Raw genomic sequence first — 16491 nt, forward strand, 5'->3', positions numbered from 1 at the left:
ATTGAGGTGTATAAAGCCTTGAATGGTTTGAGCATGCTCAATACTGATGGGATTCTTACTGTTGCTCAGAATAATCGCCTGAGAGGGCATGAATTCAAATTGAGGTAAGACAGATGTAGGATAGATTTCGGAAGCTTGCCTTTAGCAAGCGGGTAGTTGGTTGGTGGAACAGACTTCCACCCTTTGTTATGAAGTTGATAGCCTAAATAAATTTAAGGCTGAGCTGGACAGGCATTTGGAATGAATGAAGGGGTGAAATGGGAGCGTTTTTTTTTTTTTTTTTTTTTTTTGGCTGATGCTGCATAAGCTTGCTTTCTTGCATTATATGCCTCTACTAATGCTAATGCTAATTCTGCTGTGTACTCTTTAAATCTCTTTCGTACCACACTTTCGCAAAAATCGATTGGAAATGGTACCAAACATGTAAATACGAACCCTATTTTGGTGTTTAAATCGAAATTAGTATTAAAATGTAGGAATTTAAATGAAATTTAAATTTTTACGTAATAACCACTTCATTTAATGTTTTACACAACAACCAACGACATTCACTGAGTAGTAAAGGATTAATCAAAATTTAACAAAGTGTTCTTTGTGAAAAGACTGCTGGCACTGGCATTCTAAAATTAACCCGGTAACTGTTAGCATTAGCAGTAGCATTAGCATTAGCATTAGTAGAGGCATTTGATGCAAGAAAGCAAGCTTATGCAGCATCAGCGAAAAAAAAAATAATAATAATAATAAAAAAAATAAAAAAAAAAATAACCACTTCCACTTCACCCCTCTGTTCGTTCGAAATACCTGTCCAGCTGAGCCTTAAACTTATTAGGCTATCAACTTCAACGACAAGGGATGGAAGTCTATTCCACCAACCAACCACCCGCTGGCTAAAGGCAAATTTCCTCACGTCTATCCTACATCTGTCTTTTCTCAATTTGAATTTATGCCCTCTCAGGTGATTGTTCTGAGCAAGAGGAAGAATCCCATCAGCATTGAGCATTCTCAAACCATTCAAGGCTTTTATACACCTCTATCAGATCACCTCGCCGGTGCCTAGTCTCCAGACACTGTAATTTGCAAAACTTAAGCCTTTCTTCGTAAGAGCACCCCTTTGTTCCATTCACTAATCTTGTTGCCCTTCTCTGTACTCGTTCCAGCATCTCTACATCCTTCTTGAAATGAGGCCTCCAGACCTGTATACAGTACTCTAGGTGTGGTCTGACCATTGCCTTATACAAGGGAATAATCACCTCCTTATCCCTGCTAGAAAAATTCGTATATATCATCGACAATATACCATGAGCTAGTCTTGCAGCCCGTCTGCACTGCTCAGAAAACTTCATATCTGCGTGCACAACCAGGCAGATATGGCTGTTCATACATACAAAATTCATTTACAAAAAGGGAAGACAACAGGCAACAATTATCAAGTGACATGCAATAGGAAACAATTATTAAGTGATTACCTCCCACGTATGTCTGGTAAAACGTTACTTGGCCACTATATGTAAACAACACACACACACACACACACACACACACACACACACACACACACACACACACACACACACACACAATGAGGTTATATGCCTATGCTAGATCACTTAAGAGTATAGTCCAGTAAAATTAGAAAAACGGCTGAAAAAAAAAAAAAAACTACGAAAAATCATGGACTATATAGCTTTATCATCTTTTATGATTCGATAAACTGAAATAAGAAAAGAGTTTGACACATTGCAATGTATTATTATTATTATTAGCCATATGGTGCAAGGAAGCCTGAGGCTTATCCTGCGTCAGCCAAATCAAAAAAAATAAAAATAAAAATAAAAATAATAATCCCGAGTTAACCTGAGAGAGAGAGAAAGAGAGGAATCACCAAGAAAGGGAATGATGATATCCACCTTGGGTGTGCCAAGCCCATACTCACCAGATGTGAACCACTGGGTATAAAGGGTTTGTGTTTTCAAATTTTGATTCAATAAAGTGGCCGATTCATTTAATGAGTGATTCCTATAATCGAACCCACTGTACTAAATATTATTGAACTATTTTCTGCAGTTAAAAAAAAAACTATGATAAAGTAAATTCTGCTGTGTACCCTTTAATACCCTTCCGTACCGCATTTTCTGAAAAACTTGGATAAAATTATAGTGTTTTGCAATAATATAAATTGAGGAAAAGCTGTAACGTAAAATCGAACATTCTTCATTCGTAAAGAGTCTTAAAGCCTCAATGCGAATGAATTTATCCTGCTCTACCCTGTTCTGTTTCTATTCATTCTAGCGACAAGAATGTTCAATCATTTCTGTCAAACAGGACCCCCATGCTCAAAACAATATTGTTGATTAATGTATTAAATATTATTCTTATTTAAAATTTTTGTACAGTATAATATAAAATTATTTAATTATTTCTTAGTTACTGTAAAACTTGAAAAATAAAAAATTAAATATTATAAAAACACCCCGTATAGGTTTTGCACAGAAATCCAGGGCCCCACAAATTTTGGGTCTGCTCTGTTTCTACTTCTCTATGGAATCGGAGCTGTTTAGCTTTGGCTTTTTCTACATCTGTGGTACTGGAGGCAGTTATTGGGAACAGCACCAGATAGTGTATCCCTTCTGTGCCTTAGCATCACTTTAACTTTGGGGGAGGTAAGTTCAATGAAGTGATGATTTCCAGAATTTTTTCTCCTGCACGATGATTGTTTTTTTTTTTTTTTTTTTTTTTTTTGCAGCGGGATTCGAACTCAAGGCAATCATATTGGTGGTATGGAGCAGTAATCACTGGGCTAATCGTGGTCGTTGTTATTATTTATCTCTGACAGGGTTCCACCTCTTGATGGATACTGGTACCAAGTGCACAGGGTGTTTGTTATGTCTGGTGTTACTGTTGGTCTAGGAACTTTCTGACTATCCTACAGCTGTTCAGGATTGCGACTTTCTGGAATTCCTTGTATGTGTTCCCTGAGAGAATTATTACTGATAGTCTCTTGTGTAGTGTCTTTGCCACCATATGGTGGTTGACAAAATGATCCAGGTGGTTGTTACTTGTTACATATGCCACATCTCATTGTCCGTCTTAGGGCCATATACTTTCTGATCTTTACCTTGTAGGTTGCCAGTGTCGGGCACCGCTATGTCAATCAGATAGGTAGCCCTTTACCTTCATGTCGAAAAGGGTTATGTCTTGTCTGTTGTGCGGATTATCTTGTCCCTTAATATACTGCGGTTCCACTACAACTTTGGGTTGGTGCCTAGGATTTGTACTAGTAGTACAGTACACTTACTTTGATCAACTAGTGTTTCCTCGCTACTTTATGATGCATTATCCTGGCTTCCCGGTAATGTCTACAAGCTTATTCTGGATGATCACCTTGCATCTTGCGTTGATGTGTTGGATCGTTTTTGAGACCAAGTGACATCGCCGACATAGGTCATCTGACACTCTGAGCTTCTTTGCAATGTATTTTCTATAGTTTCTGGTGTTGATTACCTGGTCTTGGATGGCGAGCATGAATCCTTCACTCTCAGTGAAGAGTGTCCCCCCTCGTGATAAATGCATTGGAAGCCATTATATCTATGTGGTCTTGATTGAGGCAGACACTTGATGGTAGACACTTCAATGTAGTGTCTGCCATCATGTGTCTTTGACCATTATTCTATCTTTGCTCCATCTGGACAGGAGGGGACTCCTCGATTGCTCGTCTATCTTCCTTATGGCCTGGTAGAGGGCTGCTGTGTGTTTCTGTAAGTAATCCTTCAGGTTAGCTATCGCTTTCTTCTGTTACTATATGTGGTCTATCAGGGCTCTTCCTCCTTTCGGAGCTATTGTAAATCTCTCCCCGGCTGACCTCGCGTTGTGTTGGTGACTCTTGGTCATCATTATCCTTGTCTTTCTCATGACATCCTCCAGGTTGGTGTAAGTGTGTGTAAAGTGTAAAGTGTGTTTAGGGTCAAACGGCACCAGGTGTTTCCCCCATCTTTGCGTTGTTTTCATTGTGGGCGTACCAGTTCACTGGAAATGCCAGAGATTTAAAAGTGTGCGGATATTGTATTTGTACCGTTGTTCTTCTGGTCGTTTAGCCGCCGGACCCTCACTTTCGCCCAGTTGAGGCAGACCAGGAAACACCAGTAGACTAAGATTTACTCTGGCAGGTCCTGCCGCTTAATTTCCTGAGGTTTCAGCGGCTAGAACCTTAAAAAAAATAAAGAAAGGGAATAATCGTGGTGGGGATAGCGTTAGCATTTGAAAGGTCCAGGTTCGTGTTAGTCCAATTTATGATGCCGAAGCAGTATGTTAGTACTGGAACTGCATAAATGTTAAGTAATGGCTTTGTGTTCCCTCCGTTCAGCTTCGCCAGCTATGGGTAAAAAGAGTGGTCTTGCGGTAATCGATGTAGGCCGTGTACAGGTTGCGGCGCTTCTTTAGTCTTGCTTTATAACTGTGGTATCAATGGTCAATTGCTCCTTGCATCCTTTGCTCATCTGCATGCATCCTTTCTGATGTTCGACCACGATGTTCTGGCTCTCCAAGCCTTCTTGCATGTCTTCTTGGTTATGCAACTGGTCAGGATCTTGTACATCGTTGGGAGATCGATGATTGGCCTATGTTTCACCAGGTTTCTTGTATCTTGATCTTGAGGCTTCAGATATGTGATTCCTTTAGCAAGAAACGCTGAGACTATCTCTGGGTGACATCATTCGGGCGAACTGCTATGCTAGGTATTTGTGTGTGCAAGTGAGCTTGTACTAGTAGTTGTGGATGTTATCTATTCCTGGAGTTCCCAGTTGTGGAACTTCCTGATCGACTGTTGTCTTACTTCACTGCTCCATATGTTACCCCAGAATTCCTCGATCGTCTTCTGCTCGGGTGGTCCATTTCCGTTTTTCACTTTTTGCCCTAATTCTTGTAGAAGGCTCTTTGGCTTTCATCGAAGATTCGGTTGTTTTTTTTCCTCTGGGAGCTCTCTTTACATCGGTGCAGTCTCTTGCTGAGTGTGAGGAGGTTCTGCTTCAGTTTGTTTAAGTATTCTTCTATTCTCTGATTTCTGGTCTCTTGTTTGCTGTGAACGTTGTCTCTCTCTCTCTCTCTCTTAAAGATGCTTTTCACTTTTCCAATCAATTTTTTACTCCTGTTACCCCTTTGATAAAATGGATCAATTGGCCTATCTAGACTCTTAATTCTTCTATCTTTTGCTGAGGTGTTCTTTCCCGAGCTGGCGGTTCCTTGTGTTTCCGATTCTTCGGTTGCTGGTCTCTCGTTTCTCTTCCATTAATCCTAGTGGCTGCTATGGCATCACAGTACACGGCTGTGTGGATGGCCTGTAGTATTTCACCATTGTTGTCGAGGTAATTTGATAGTATTTGCGGTGGTCTGTGACTCTGCACAGGATTTTATTGGATCTCTACTTCGGCATCACGTGGGTCTTTGTGGGGCCCGTTCCTTCCAGTTCTGTTGCGGTTTACCTTCAATCGTCTTCTATTCTGATCATGATGACATCGTGCCTTTCCACTTCAGCTACTCTGGGTTTTATTTCTTCTTGCTCTTCTTCCATGTTGTCCATATTCTTTGTTCTAGTTGGTCGCTCACGTTCTGCTTGACTTTTATTGATTATTATTATTATTATTATTATTATTATTATTATTATTATTAACTTCTGGCCTTTGCACAAAAGCGAAATTATAAATTCTGGACCTTTCTACCATATTACCAAAAGGTGACCATGTGATCTTTTACAATCGCACGAATCTAACTCCACCATCCCTTTGACCTTATTGTTGTTTTGCGAATGCCTGTACTCTGTGATTTTTTTTTATAGTATTTTAGCCACATATGGGACATAGATCATATTTCGCCGTATATAATACGTAAATTGCGTGTGTGTTCTGTGTTCGATTTGCTATTTTCTAGACAAAAAAACCATGCTACCCTCGCAGGAGACCGAATAACTGAGCTATGTTGTGAAAAGGTTCATAAAAATTCCTTGCATCATTGACGGGATTCCAACTCATGTCTTCGGTGTCCACAGGTAATCACAGTCATCCCCCCACACTCTGTGTTAGGAGACAGTGTTGTTGTTATTGGGTTTAAAGAGGGCTACTGAGGCCAAATCGTGTCTATTCATTGTTTAATTACATGACCATATCAGGCGGACAGTAATTATATCAACTGTTTACCCACAAGGGTGATTGATATTATTGTAGATCATGATTGATATTACTCTTCTGAATAGTAACGATTTATTTATTTATTAAATTTAATTATTCACTATGGTCAGCTTATACTACTGCATATTATTTTTTTCCTATTACATTTGGTTGGCGGTTGTTAGTATTAGTATTAGTATTAGTAACGGCCACATGGTGCAAGAAAGCCTATGGCTTATGCTGCACCAGCCAAAAAAAAAAAAAAAAAATCTGAACAAAACAATGATAAAAACAAAAAAAAAAAAAAAAAAATTTTAATTAAAAAAAAAAAAAAGGAAATTAAACCTATGCGCTTCCCTTACCCGAAAGTACTATCCAGATGACCTTTGAATTTCCCCAAACTGTCGGCCTCTACCACCCATGAAGGCAACTTATTCCAGTAATTTATAACTCGCTGGCTAAAATAAAACTTCCTGCAGTCCAATCTAAACATTTCCCCCCGTAACTTGAATTTATGTCCCCTAGTTCTAGCATCATTTATAATCTTGAAAATTTTGTCCTCATTCATTTTACTGATGCCTCTCAGAGCCTTAAACACCTCAATCAAATCTCCTCTAAGGTGTCTAGTTTCCAAACTCTGCAACCCACATACTCGAAGTTTTTCTTCATAAGGACGCCCTTTTGCCGATTTCACCAGGCGAGTTACCCTTCTTTGCACCCTTTCAAGAAGCTCGGTCTCCATACTTGAACACAGTATTCCAAGTGTGGTCTAACATAAGCCTTATATAATGGGATTATCACGTCTCTATCTCTACTTGCAAAAGTTCGATAGATCATCGATAGGACACCATGGGCCTTCCTTGCAACCTGTTTACAATGCTCAGAGAATTTCATGTCTGACCGTATCGTAACACCCAAGTCCCTTTCATCCAGTACTGGGTTTAGTTGAACTCAACCAAGTGAATAAGTTTTTTTGGGATTACTGTTTCCCAGGTGTAATACCTTACACTTTGTTGGATTAAAGCACAGCTGCCATTTTTCTGACCATTCCTGAAGTCTATCTAGGTCTCTCTGAAGAAGCTCAGCTTGACAGTGATCATTAACTACTCTACCAATTTTAACATCATCTGCAAATTTCATCACCCCCTTCATCAATGTCGTTTATGAAAATTAAAAACAACAGTGGTCCTAATACTGATCCTTGGGGAACCCCACTTCTTACATCAACCCAATCTGAGGAATAGCCATTTATCACAACCCTCTGCCTCCTGCCCTGAAGCCATCCTTCTATCCATCTAAGGATTTTCTCAGTGATTCCAACCTGTTCCAGCTTATATAGCAACCGCTCATGTGGGACTGAGTCAAAAGCTTTGCTGAAATCTTAATAAACAATGTCGAAATTATTCCCTAAATCCAGCTCGTGAGTGACCCTTTCGAAATAGCGAACCAGATTTGTTAAACATGATTTTCCCTTTACAAAACCATGCTGAGTATCCTTGAGAATTTCAATTCGATCCAAATGATCCTGAATTCCACCCTTGATCATTGCCTCCATGATTTTCCCTACTACTGAAGTCAGACTGACAGGTCGATAATTTCCAACTTTACTTTTAGAGCCACCCTTATGTATGGGAGATACATTTGCACTTTTCCAATCCAAGGGAATCTCCCCAGAGTCTAGTGATGCTCGCATAATTAGCCTCAATGGTTCAATGCACTCGCTTGCCGCCTCTCTTAAGATTATAGGGTATATTCCATCAACTCCAGGAGCCTTACTAGTCTGTAGGCTCGAAAGTTTTTTCATTAAATAATCTTGCGAAATTTCAATATCATTAATTACATATTTTTCAACTTCGCTCCCACAATTTCCCATTGCCACAAAAGGCTTTTCATTTGTAAATATCGATGCAAAATAACTGTTGAGTTCATCTGCAACGGCAGCTGGTGTATTTAATATTATCCCCTTTCCCTTACGTAAAGGTCCGATCTGGTTTGTCCTGCTCTTCTTGGCATTTATATATGTGAAGAATTCTTTATCCCCGCTCTTTGCTCTGTTTGCTAGTGATTTCTCATAAACTGCCTTTGCCTGTCGAACCTTTTCTGTGGCTCTATTACACATCACCTTGTAGCTGTTATAGGCTTCAGTACTTTTTGTTGCTCTGTAACCTTTCCATGCCACCTTTTTCTGCTCAAGTAATGTGGCAACTTCGCTATTCATCCAACTTGGAACCCTTCTCGTGGAGTATTTTTTTAATGGTATATACGCATTCAAGGCATCTGTGATTAATGTTTTAAAAGCGTACCACAGTTCAATTGAATTCATTCTCTGCGCGATATCTACCCAGTTAATAGAGGCCATGTAGTACCTTAAGGCATCGTAATTTCCTTTTCTGAAATTAAAACCCATTCCTTTGCCTTTTACTTCTGCTACCTCTCTCGTCATCATCCACCGTAGAACTCCGTGATCACTTTCTGTTACTGGTTCCTCTACTGTCAGCCCTGTTATGTCATCTGATTTATGTGTGATGATGAGGTCTAGGATATTCTTTTCTCTAGTACTTTCCCTGACATGTTGATACAAATAACAGTCATCTAGTTGATTTAAAAATTTTGTTCCCCATGTCGAGTTTCCTTCCCATTTACTCCAATCAATTAGAGGCAAATTGAAATCACCCATAATAAGGCATTGACGCTTACTTGCCCATTCCATTTGCATGTAGAGGCTTTTGTCATAATCTTCACAATCACCTGGTCTGTAGATTACTCCTACTCGCATTATACCTTTGTTTCCAACTATCTCACACCATACAGACTCTATACTAGCATGTGAAATGTCTGAATCCGGGAAAGCTATCGTCGCACTCAGGCTGCTTCTGATAAGAAGCATTACCCCACCACCCCTTCTATCTACCTATCCTTCCTAAATACATTATACAAGCCGTACTGAAACTCATCATCCCCAATTTCCGGGTGGCACCACGTCTCTGTAAGCCCTATTATGTCCGCGTTACTTGTTTTAACCAGCAGTTCGAATTCGCTCATTTTATTGACGAAATTTTATTGACGACGATTTCATATCACGGAGTAGGTCACCTGCAGTTTATAAAAGGTTCCGTAAATGCCAATGGATACCTGGCTATACTGGAAGGCAAATTGCTGCCAACCATTAGAGACCATTTCAACCTGCCAAGTAACTGCATCTTTCAGGACGACTCTGTTTGTCATCGAGCGAAAAGTGTAAATAGGTACTTCTGTAGTTACTTTAGCTTCATTTTTGCATTAGAGGTTCGACAGTAATGTGTTTATATTTGTTACAGGTAAAAAAAATGGTTGGAAGAACGGTCCATTACAATTGTTTAGCTGTTCAAGGGGTGTAACCGCGCAGGGTTAAGAGGGAAGACAAATGACTGTTTGTATTACAGTGCAGTATCATGCTATTTCAGTAATACATACGGCAATGACTTTCAACTTTGTCAAGGTAAAGGGCGGGGAGTCAAATACATTTACAATTGATAATGTGCTGCATCCCTAAACAACATCGACACAGCAACTTTCACTCATTTATATTCAGCCAGGACAAAAAAAAAATGGCATTGGGTTTCAGGCATGTTCTTTGTTATTACTAACAAGATATAAAAGCAATTGTTTTCACTTCCCTTTCCGTATTTCACAAAGTAATATTCACTCAACCATTAATTTCTTTATTATAGTATATTTTTTATTTATTTATTTATTTATTTATTATAGTATATTTTTTATTTATTTATTTATTATAGTATATTATTTATTTATTTATTATAGTATATTATTTATTTATTTATTATAGTATATTATTTATTTATTTATTTATTATATTATAGTAATACTTTATTTATTCCACGATTTTAATAAAAATTGAGGAATAAATAAAAATCGAAATATGTTATCACTAGGGGGAATCCAGGTTTTTCGGAGCTTGAAGCTTACAGAATTTTCTTTAAGAAAAAGAATTAAAAATTAGGTACGGAAGTGAATATTTATTTAGAATGAGAAAAGAAAAATAACAACAAATTACAAATGTATAAAAACTGAAAATCATATCACAAAAATAACAATATTTTTATTAATTAACTGCCTGACACACCTCTATAATACTTTTTTTCCTACATTTTTTGACCGCATACTCTTTGATCGTCTCTTCATATGAAAATGATATTACGAATTTGTAATAACATTTTCTATAAAGAAATAGAAAGATAATTCAGTATTTTCTCTAGCATGGTTGATCGAAATTTGTTTTTTATTACAGATAGTACATACAGGCAAAAGAAGTTTGGGTCGACCAAGACAACGATGGCGAGATCAAGACCACCTCCAAGAACTACAACGGAACAGGTCTTAAAAGACCTAAGTTGGACCAAGTTCATGATGATGATGATTACTGATAGTTTCTTTCAACTTCACAAATCGTTATTGGTAATGCCATGTAAATTTTAGGACTGTTGTGAAATTTTGGAAAACCTCTATCGAGTTTCTTTCATATGTGAGCTGTAAGATTTCAGGGCATTTTAAGTTTTCTTGTGCAGTGACTAATCTTAAATACTCTTTGAATTGACAACACTCATTAACCAGTTTGCCATCGATGTCCTCGTTGTAGTGGCGTATAAAATCAGCAAGAAATTTAAATCTTTTTCCAACGTGTTCACATGATTCACCCCCCCCCCCCTTCATTAATTGGATTATCAAACAATCCAAGTTCATTACTTCCATTCGAAATTTATCTCTTCCTCTTAATGAATTACTGCTTTTGGCATGATCTGAAAATTTTTTCGTTACAATTCGCTACTCGATCTCAGAATAATTTATATCGATTTCATCGCTCACCTTTGTTTCATATTCCATTAATTAATTTTTATCTGAATTTTCTCTCGGTTCTTTAATAAATAAATTTAAAGATGATAAAAGAAGGTACCCTTCATATACGTCCAATTCGGGAGTCCGCGATTGCTCACTTGTTTCCTGCACCGGGATGGCTAGCAATAACTTAACTATACATGGAAGTCACTGCGACTTCCATGTATAGTTAAATATTATTATTATTATTATTAGCCATATGGTGCAGGGAAGACTGAGGCTTATGCTGTACCAGCCAAAAAAAAAAAAAAAATTCCCGAGTTACCCTGAGAGAGAGAGAGAGAGAGAGAGAGAGAGAGAGAGAAGTAGAACGGAATCACCAAGAAAGAGAAGAATGATGATATCCAGCTCAGGACCCTGGGTGTGCCAAGCCCATACTCACAAGATGTGAGCCCCTGTGGTGATATATCCTACTAAACCCAAACTAAACATATTCCCCAACTGAACTTCCCCTTAGCCAGATCCCAAAAATACCAGCGGCCACCCGACACGAGGGGAAGTGTGACGAAGGGCAAATAGGAGTGGAAAGAGACAGCGGTCTTAACCGATTGTGGTTAAAATATCTTACTTTTTCAAATTTTACAAAAACATATAACCATGTGAACACATTGCTAAGGACCCTCCTAGGGTATGAAATGGGCCCGTACAAGTGGGGCCCTGAAGCTTAAGCTTCATTAGCTTCACGGTAAATCCGCCTCGAATTATCACAGATTTTACGGATCTCCTGTATTTAATAAAACAAACAAAAACAACAGTCCACTCTCCTACTAAAAGCCACGGGGTGCTTGTAATTGTGACCAAAAAAATAGTGCATTTATTCAAATAAATTATTTGGCCACCAGTGGCCCTAATGAATCATACTGTTATAATGCGATGAAGCAGACGTTCTACTAATTTCTGGTAGAAAGCAGGAGGTATCATGATCTGCTCCTCCTCCTTTTGGCGTTGTGAGCTCCATTAACAAAGACGGTTCACCTTGACCTTCCTTTAATTTTGTATACCACTTCATCCCAAAATAGTTCACTTGGGTTAAGGTTGAAGCTCTGTTTAGCTACTGAAATGTTCTGATGTTATTATTTCAAACCATCGGCGTTTGGAAGGTATAATGCAGTGTTTCTCAATCTTTTTACTCTCGTGGCACATTTTCCAAAGAAGAAAAATTTCGCGGCACACCTACGTAGTCATAGAAGAAGAAATTTCTAAATTTCGCGGCACACTTGGAAAATTTTGCGGCACACTAATGTGACGCGGCACACCCTTTGAGAAACACTGGTATAATGGACTCTTCCATAAAATTGGCACAATGTAGGGCACACAGAATTTGTGGTTCCATGTATTGTGACCAGTGGACCTAGTCTATAGACTCAACACCACTATAAATACCCTAGACAGTGGTGTTCCTAGTGATTGTGGCGTCCGGGTGCCAATCGAAATTTCGCGCTCTCCTCTAAAATATTTATATATTTTGTTATACTTTTATTCATATAATGATAATTAATAACAAGAGTAATACAGTCATAATTATTAACAAATTAACAACGAAATTTACATAATCACAACTGATAAAAAGCATAAATTAAAAATTAATTACAAAAGAAACAATGAAGTAAATATTATACATACAGAAGTATTATGTTCATACATATAAATTATATAACAAACAAGAATACAATAATATCATAGTAAAAAACTAAATAATGCTTATTCTTCTTGATTATCTTATTGAAATATCTTATCAGAAATATTGAATCTGGAAACTATCTTTTTTCAATACTAATGAGACTCAAATTCGTTAAGCTTTCTTTCGTCATTGTTGATCTTAAATAGTTTACTATTTTTGATTTGGAAAAAGTGCTATGGTGACAGGAAGGGTGAGAAATATTGGTATTGCTATAGAAACATTGGGAAACATGGCAAGAACATCATTTGAAAAAAATATACTGTAACACATCATAATGCTCCATGTTTGGCTATATAAAAATGACAAAATTTCTATTTCTTCACACAAGTCAATAGCATTGATGTCAATTACTTTTAGAGATGGAAGCGAATAAAGGTCCAATAAAAAATTAAAACTAATATTATGAACCTTCAGTTGTTCGAATCACTCTTATATTTTTAATATTACTAGGAGGCTCTGCCCCTGCTCGCCAGTCACTGCGCGCGCTTTTCTACGAAATATGTAGAGGTATGAAGGAGTAAGTCAAATCTTTTCTATGTAAAAGACACACCTCTCGAAACGCACTGATCGATATCTAATCAGGAATTGACCTATGTAATTATTTATCTGTGCATTTGTAGTGCACGGCATTCTCATGGTCGAATAAATATCACTATGTAATTATTATTATTATTATTATTATTATTGGCCATATGGTGCAAGGAAGCCTCAGGCTTGTGCTGCACCAGCCAAAAAAAAAAAAAATTCCCGAGTTACCCTGAGAGACACAGAGAGAGAAGTAGAAAGGAATCACCAAGAAAGAGAAGAATGATGATATCCAGCTCGGGGTCCTGGGTGTGCCAAGCCCATACTCACCAGATGTGAGCCCCTGGATTATTTACCTGCGTTTACATAAGTCACTTAGGAAAAGGCCTGGTAAAAATTCAGATCTTGGGTACCACTCCATACTTCAACTAAAAGTCAGGAAGAAGGCAGTGACTGGAAGGTGTCACTCACTGTTTATCCATGCCCCCCTTCCTCCTAGGTTGACATTCCTATGGTGTTACCCACCCCTTGCCATTGTTTTACAATCGGGAACTAGTTTTCCGATTTTAAAACAGCGGGATGGGGAGGATAAACACCTTACCTAAGCTAAGCACCCCCCTCTCCTCGATGACAAAACAATCAGAAACAAAACGCATTCACAATAATCATCCAATCACTGAACGCGACCGTACGTACAATCACTCCGTTCTACGACCACGCGCGCTGCGAGAAGACAAGTGGTACCCAAATAAGAGATTTTAGCCAAAGGCCTTTTGCTTCGGGTTCCATAATGCATGTGGAATATTGTTACATCCGAAAGAGCAGGACTAAAATATTTAACTGAAATATTTACAAACTATACAGATATTTAAAATATTTACAAATATACAATATTCATTAATATACAATGGAACATCAAATGTTAAACATTGAAGCATGTGCACGAGGTTGGTGAAAGTTATGGAGGCAGTTTCAATAATTAATTGCATTTGTAGTGACCAGGATTGAATCCAGGGGAGTGAGTTCCCCTCGGTGATATAAAATTCCCCCTGTTGAAAAACAGTAATTTTTATTTTATGAAAATTTCATAGCCACGAATTCAATAAATGTATGTCAAATAAACACTACACAAAAAAAAAAAAAAAAAAAATCACATCAACTAACGTGGTACTTGTTAGGTAGTAGACGGCAAAAATAAATCACTAAAATTCAAAGACACTAAATTTTCAAATTAATTAAATGGGCAGTATTCCCGGCTGCACTAATTGTAACTAAACGTCACTATTTCAAGTGTCCGCATTTTAGTTTTATGGTTTTCAGGTTCCTTTTATTTTCACACAAACCATCTCTTGATTGTGTTTAACACAAACGGTCTACTTTTGACTAATTCATTGTTTGTATTTCCTAAAAAAGATTACAGGTTTCGAATAGGTTCGCCTGAATTGGTTCCTGACAGATGCTATTGTAATTGTAATTATAAAGTGTTCCTTTGTATACCACAAACGAGTCGGTTTGGTCGCAGCCTATAAATAATACATTTTATAACCTTTTTATTATGTATGCATCTGTACATACGTAATAAAATCTTGAAATATATATTGCAAGATTGCATGAAGATAAGCTGAGGGCCCGAATAAGTTATCGGAAAAATTAATAAATGATTGATACACATGCAAAGAAAAAGCAATAATATTATTATAATACAGTATTTTCACGTTTGATTATAATTTGTATATATATATTTTTTTTTGAAAATTTTAATCGATGATTTTCATATTAAACTGTGATTATTGTCAGTAATGTGGTTTTTGTGAACTATTAGTATTTAGATGTTAAATAATATTCAAATTTATATTTATGCATATTTTAACTTCTGGATTCAACACTGGTAGTGACGTAATTGCCTCGTCCTCTTCTCCCATTGGCTCGAATAAATATCACTAGGAAGAAAAACATTTTAATGTATAGGGAGATATCTAGTATGACGTAACAAAAATTATCTACAGCCATGTAAAAAAAAAAAAAAAAAGCTGGAGCCCAGCTGGACCTAACTCGTTTCCCTTATTTTTTCGTGCCCTTCAACAAATATCCCCCTACACGTTGTCTACTTGGGCTTGATCTTAGTGCAATAATCTGATTAAAGTACAAAGTCACACACGCTGCTGTTTGAATCCTCGTGAAATCATAAAATGCAAACGTGTGGCTACCACGACGCATGAACAGAAAACTTATTCTGCTGAAAAATGTTTCCTTGAAAAGTGAAAACAGTTCGTCTGATTGTGTGACATGTTAATTTTTTAATTAAAATTCAAATATCAATATTAATTAACAATAAAATATATAGCTTTTTTATTTTCATAAAATCTTCACTTCATCAGTCTGTGAAAACAATTTTATAAAAATTATTCTATAAATATTTCATAAAAATACTGTACTTTCCATAAAAACCTGGCACGGCGCTGTCATCGGTACCCCAACAGACGATAACCTGTCTGTTTAAAGTAGCGTTTGGCGAAAAACGTGCATTGTATGGGCGTTTATCGCATGAATTGCAAGTATTTTCTTTACAGTTGATCCTAATTCACTGTCTGCTGAACAGCCTTTTGTATCTATTTATTCAATGTGCTCCAAGTTTTATTTCTATTGAAATAACAATGGTCTTTCTAAACCATACAGATAGTGAATTATCTTTTGCCGCATATAACGGTGACAGCCGAAATTCTGTTTCTGAACAAAATGCAAACTGGCGAAAGAAGAAAAAATGTATAGTTCTTATCTTTTTGATAGGCCTGTTAATAGTTTCAATGATGGTTGCTGTTATCGTTCTGTGTACCAGTGGGTCTAATGACATTAAGGTCAACAAGTGCGCAAATGTACCCGATCTTTGGAAAGTAGTTTGTTATCCTAATACACCAACCTCCGAACAGCAATGCATTCGTCGTGGCTGTTGTTGGAATCCACCGAATTCTGTTAACAGCAAAATTTATCGGTTACTAGGCATTCCTTCTTGTTATAATGCAACGAAATACATAGGATACAAAATAACATCGAGCACTAGGACACCCTTGGGACTGCGAGCTTTACTTCAGCGTGTTATTCCGTCAGGATATCCGAAAGATATTGTAAAGTTAAATTTAAAAGTCACTTTTGTGGATAAATACAGATTGAGAATTCAAGTAAGTTGGGAAGTTTATACTTTAAATTTCCTTATTTTTTTTGGACTTATTATGACGTTGT

At 37.3% G+C, this 16491-nt stretch overlaps 2 protein-coding genes across 3 annotated transcripts in view; both read left to right on the top strand.

Annotated features, from left to right (window-relative positions):
• The window catches only part of LOC150076736 (lysosomal alpha-glucosidase-like), a 238790-nt gene extending 228180 nt beyond the window's left edge, over window positions 1–10610 (top strand). Inside the window, exons 18-19 of one of the 2 annotated variants that reach the window (XM_090386831.1) lie at window positions 2480–2660; window positions 10444–10527. In XM_090386831.1, the coding sequence (XP_090242957.1) occupies window positions 2480–2617 (138 nt within the window). In that variant the 3' untranslated portion in view covers window positions 2618–2660; window positions 10444–10527. Of the gene's footprint in view, window positions 1–2479; window positions 2661–10443 lie in introns of both variants that reach the window. The other variant, XM_090386832.1, reaches the window with a different exon arrangement.
• Window positions 10611–15959: 5349 nt separating this feature from the next.
• LOC150076737 (lysosomal alpha-glucosidase-like) overlaps window positions 15960–16491 on the top strand; it is a 154263-nt gene continuing 153731 nt past the window's right edge. The window contains exon 1 of the mRNA XM_090386529.1: window positions 15960–16430. Within this exon, the coding sequence (XP_090242655.1) occupies window positions 16059–16430 (372 nt within the window). The 5' untranslated portion in view covers window positions 15960–16058. The remainder of the gene's footprint in view (window positions 16431–16491) is intronic.

The sequence above is a fragment of the Mastigoproctus giganteus genome, chromosome 12 (assembly GCF_048544385.1).
Source record: "Mastigoproctus giganteus isolate SK-2022 chromosome 12, ASM4854438v1, whole genome shotgun sequence".
Classification (NCBI taxonomy): Eukaryota; Metazoa; Arthropoda; class Arachnida; order Uropygi; family Thelyphonidae; genus Mastigoproctus; species Mastigoproctus giganteus.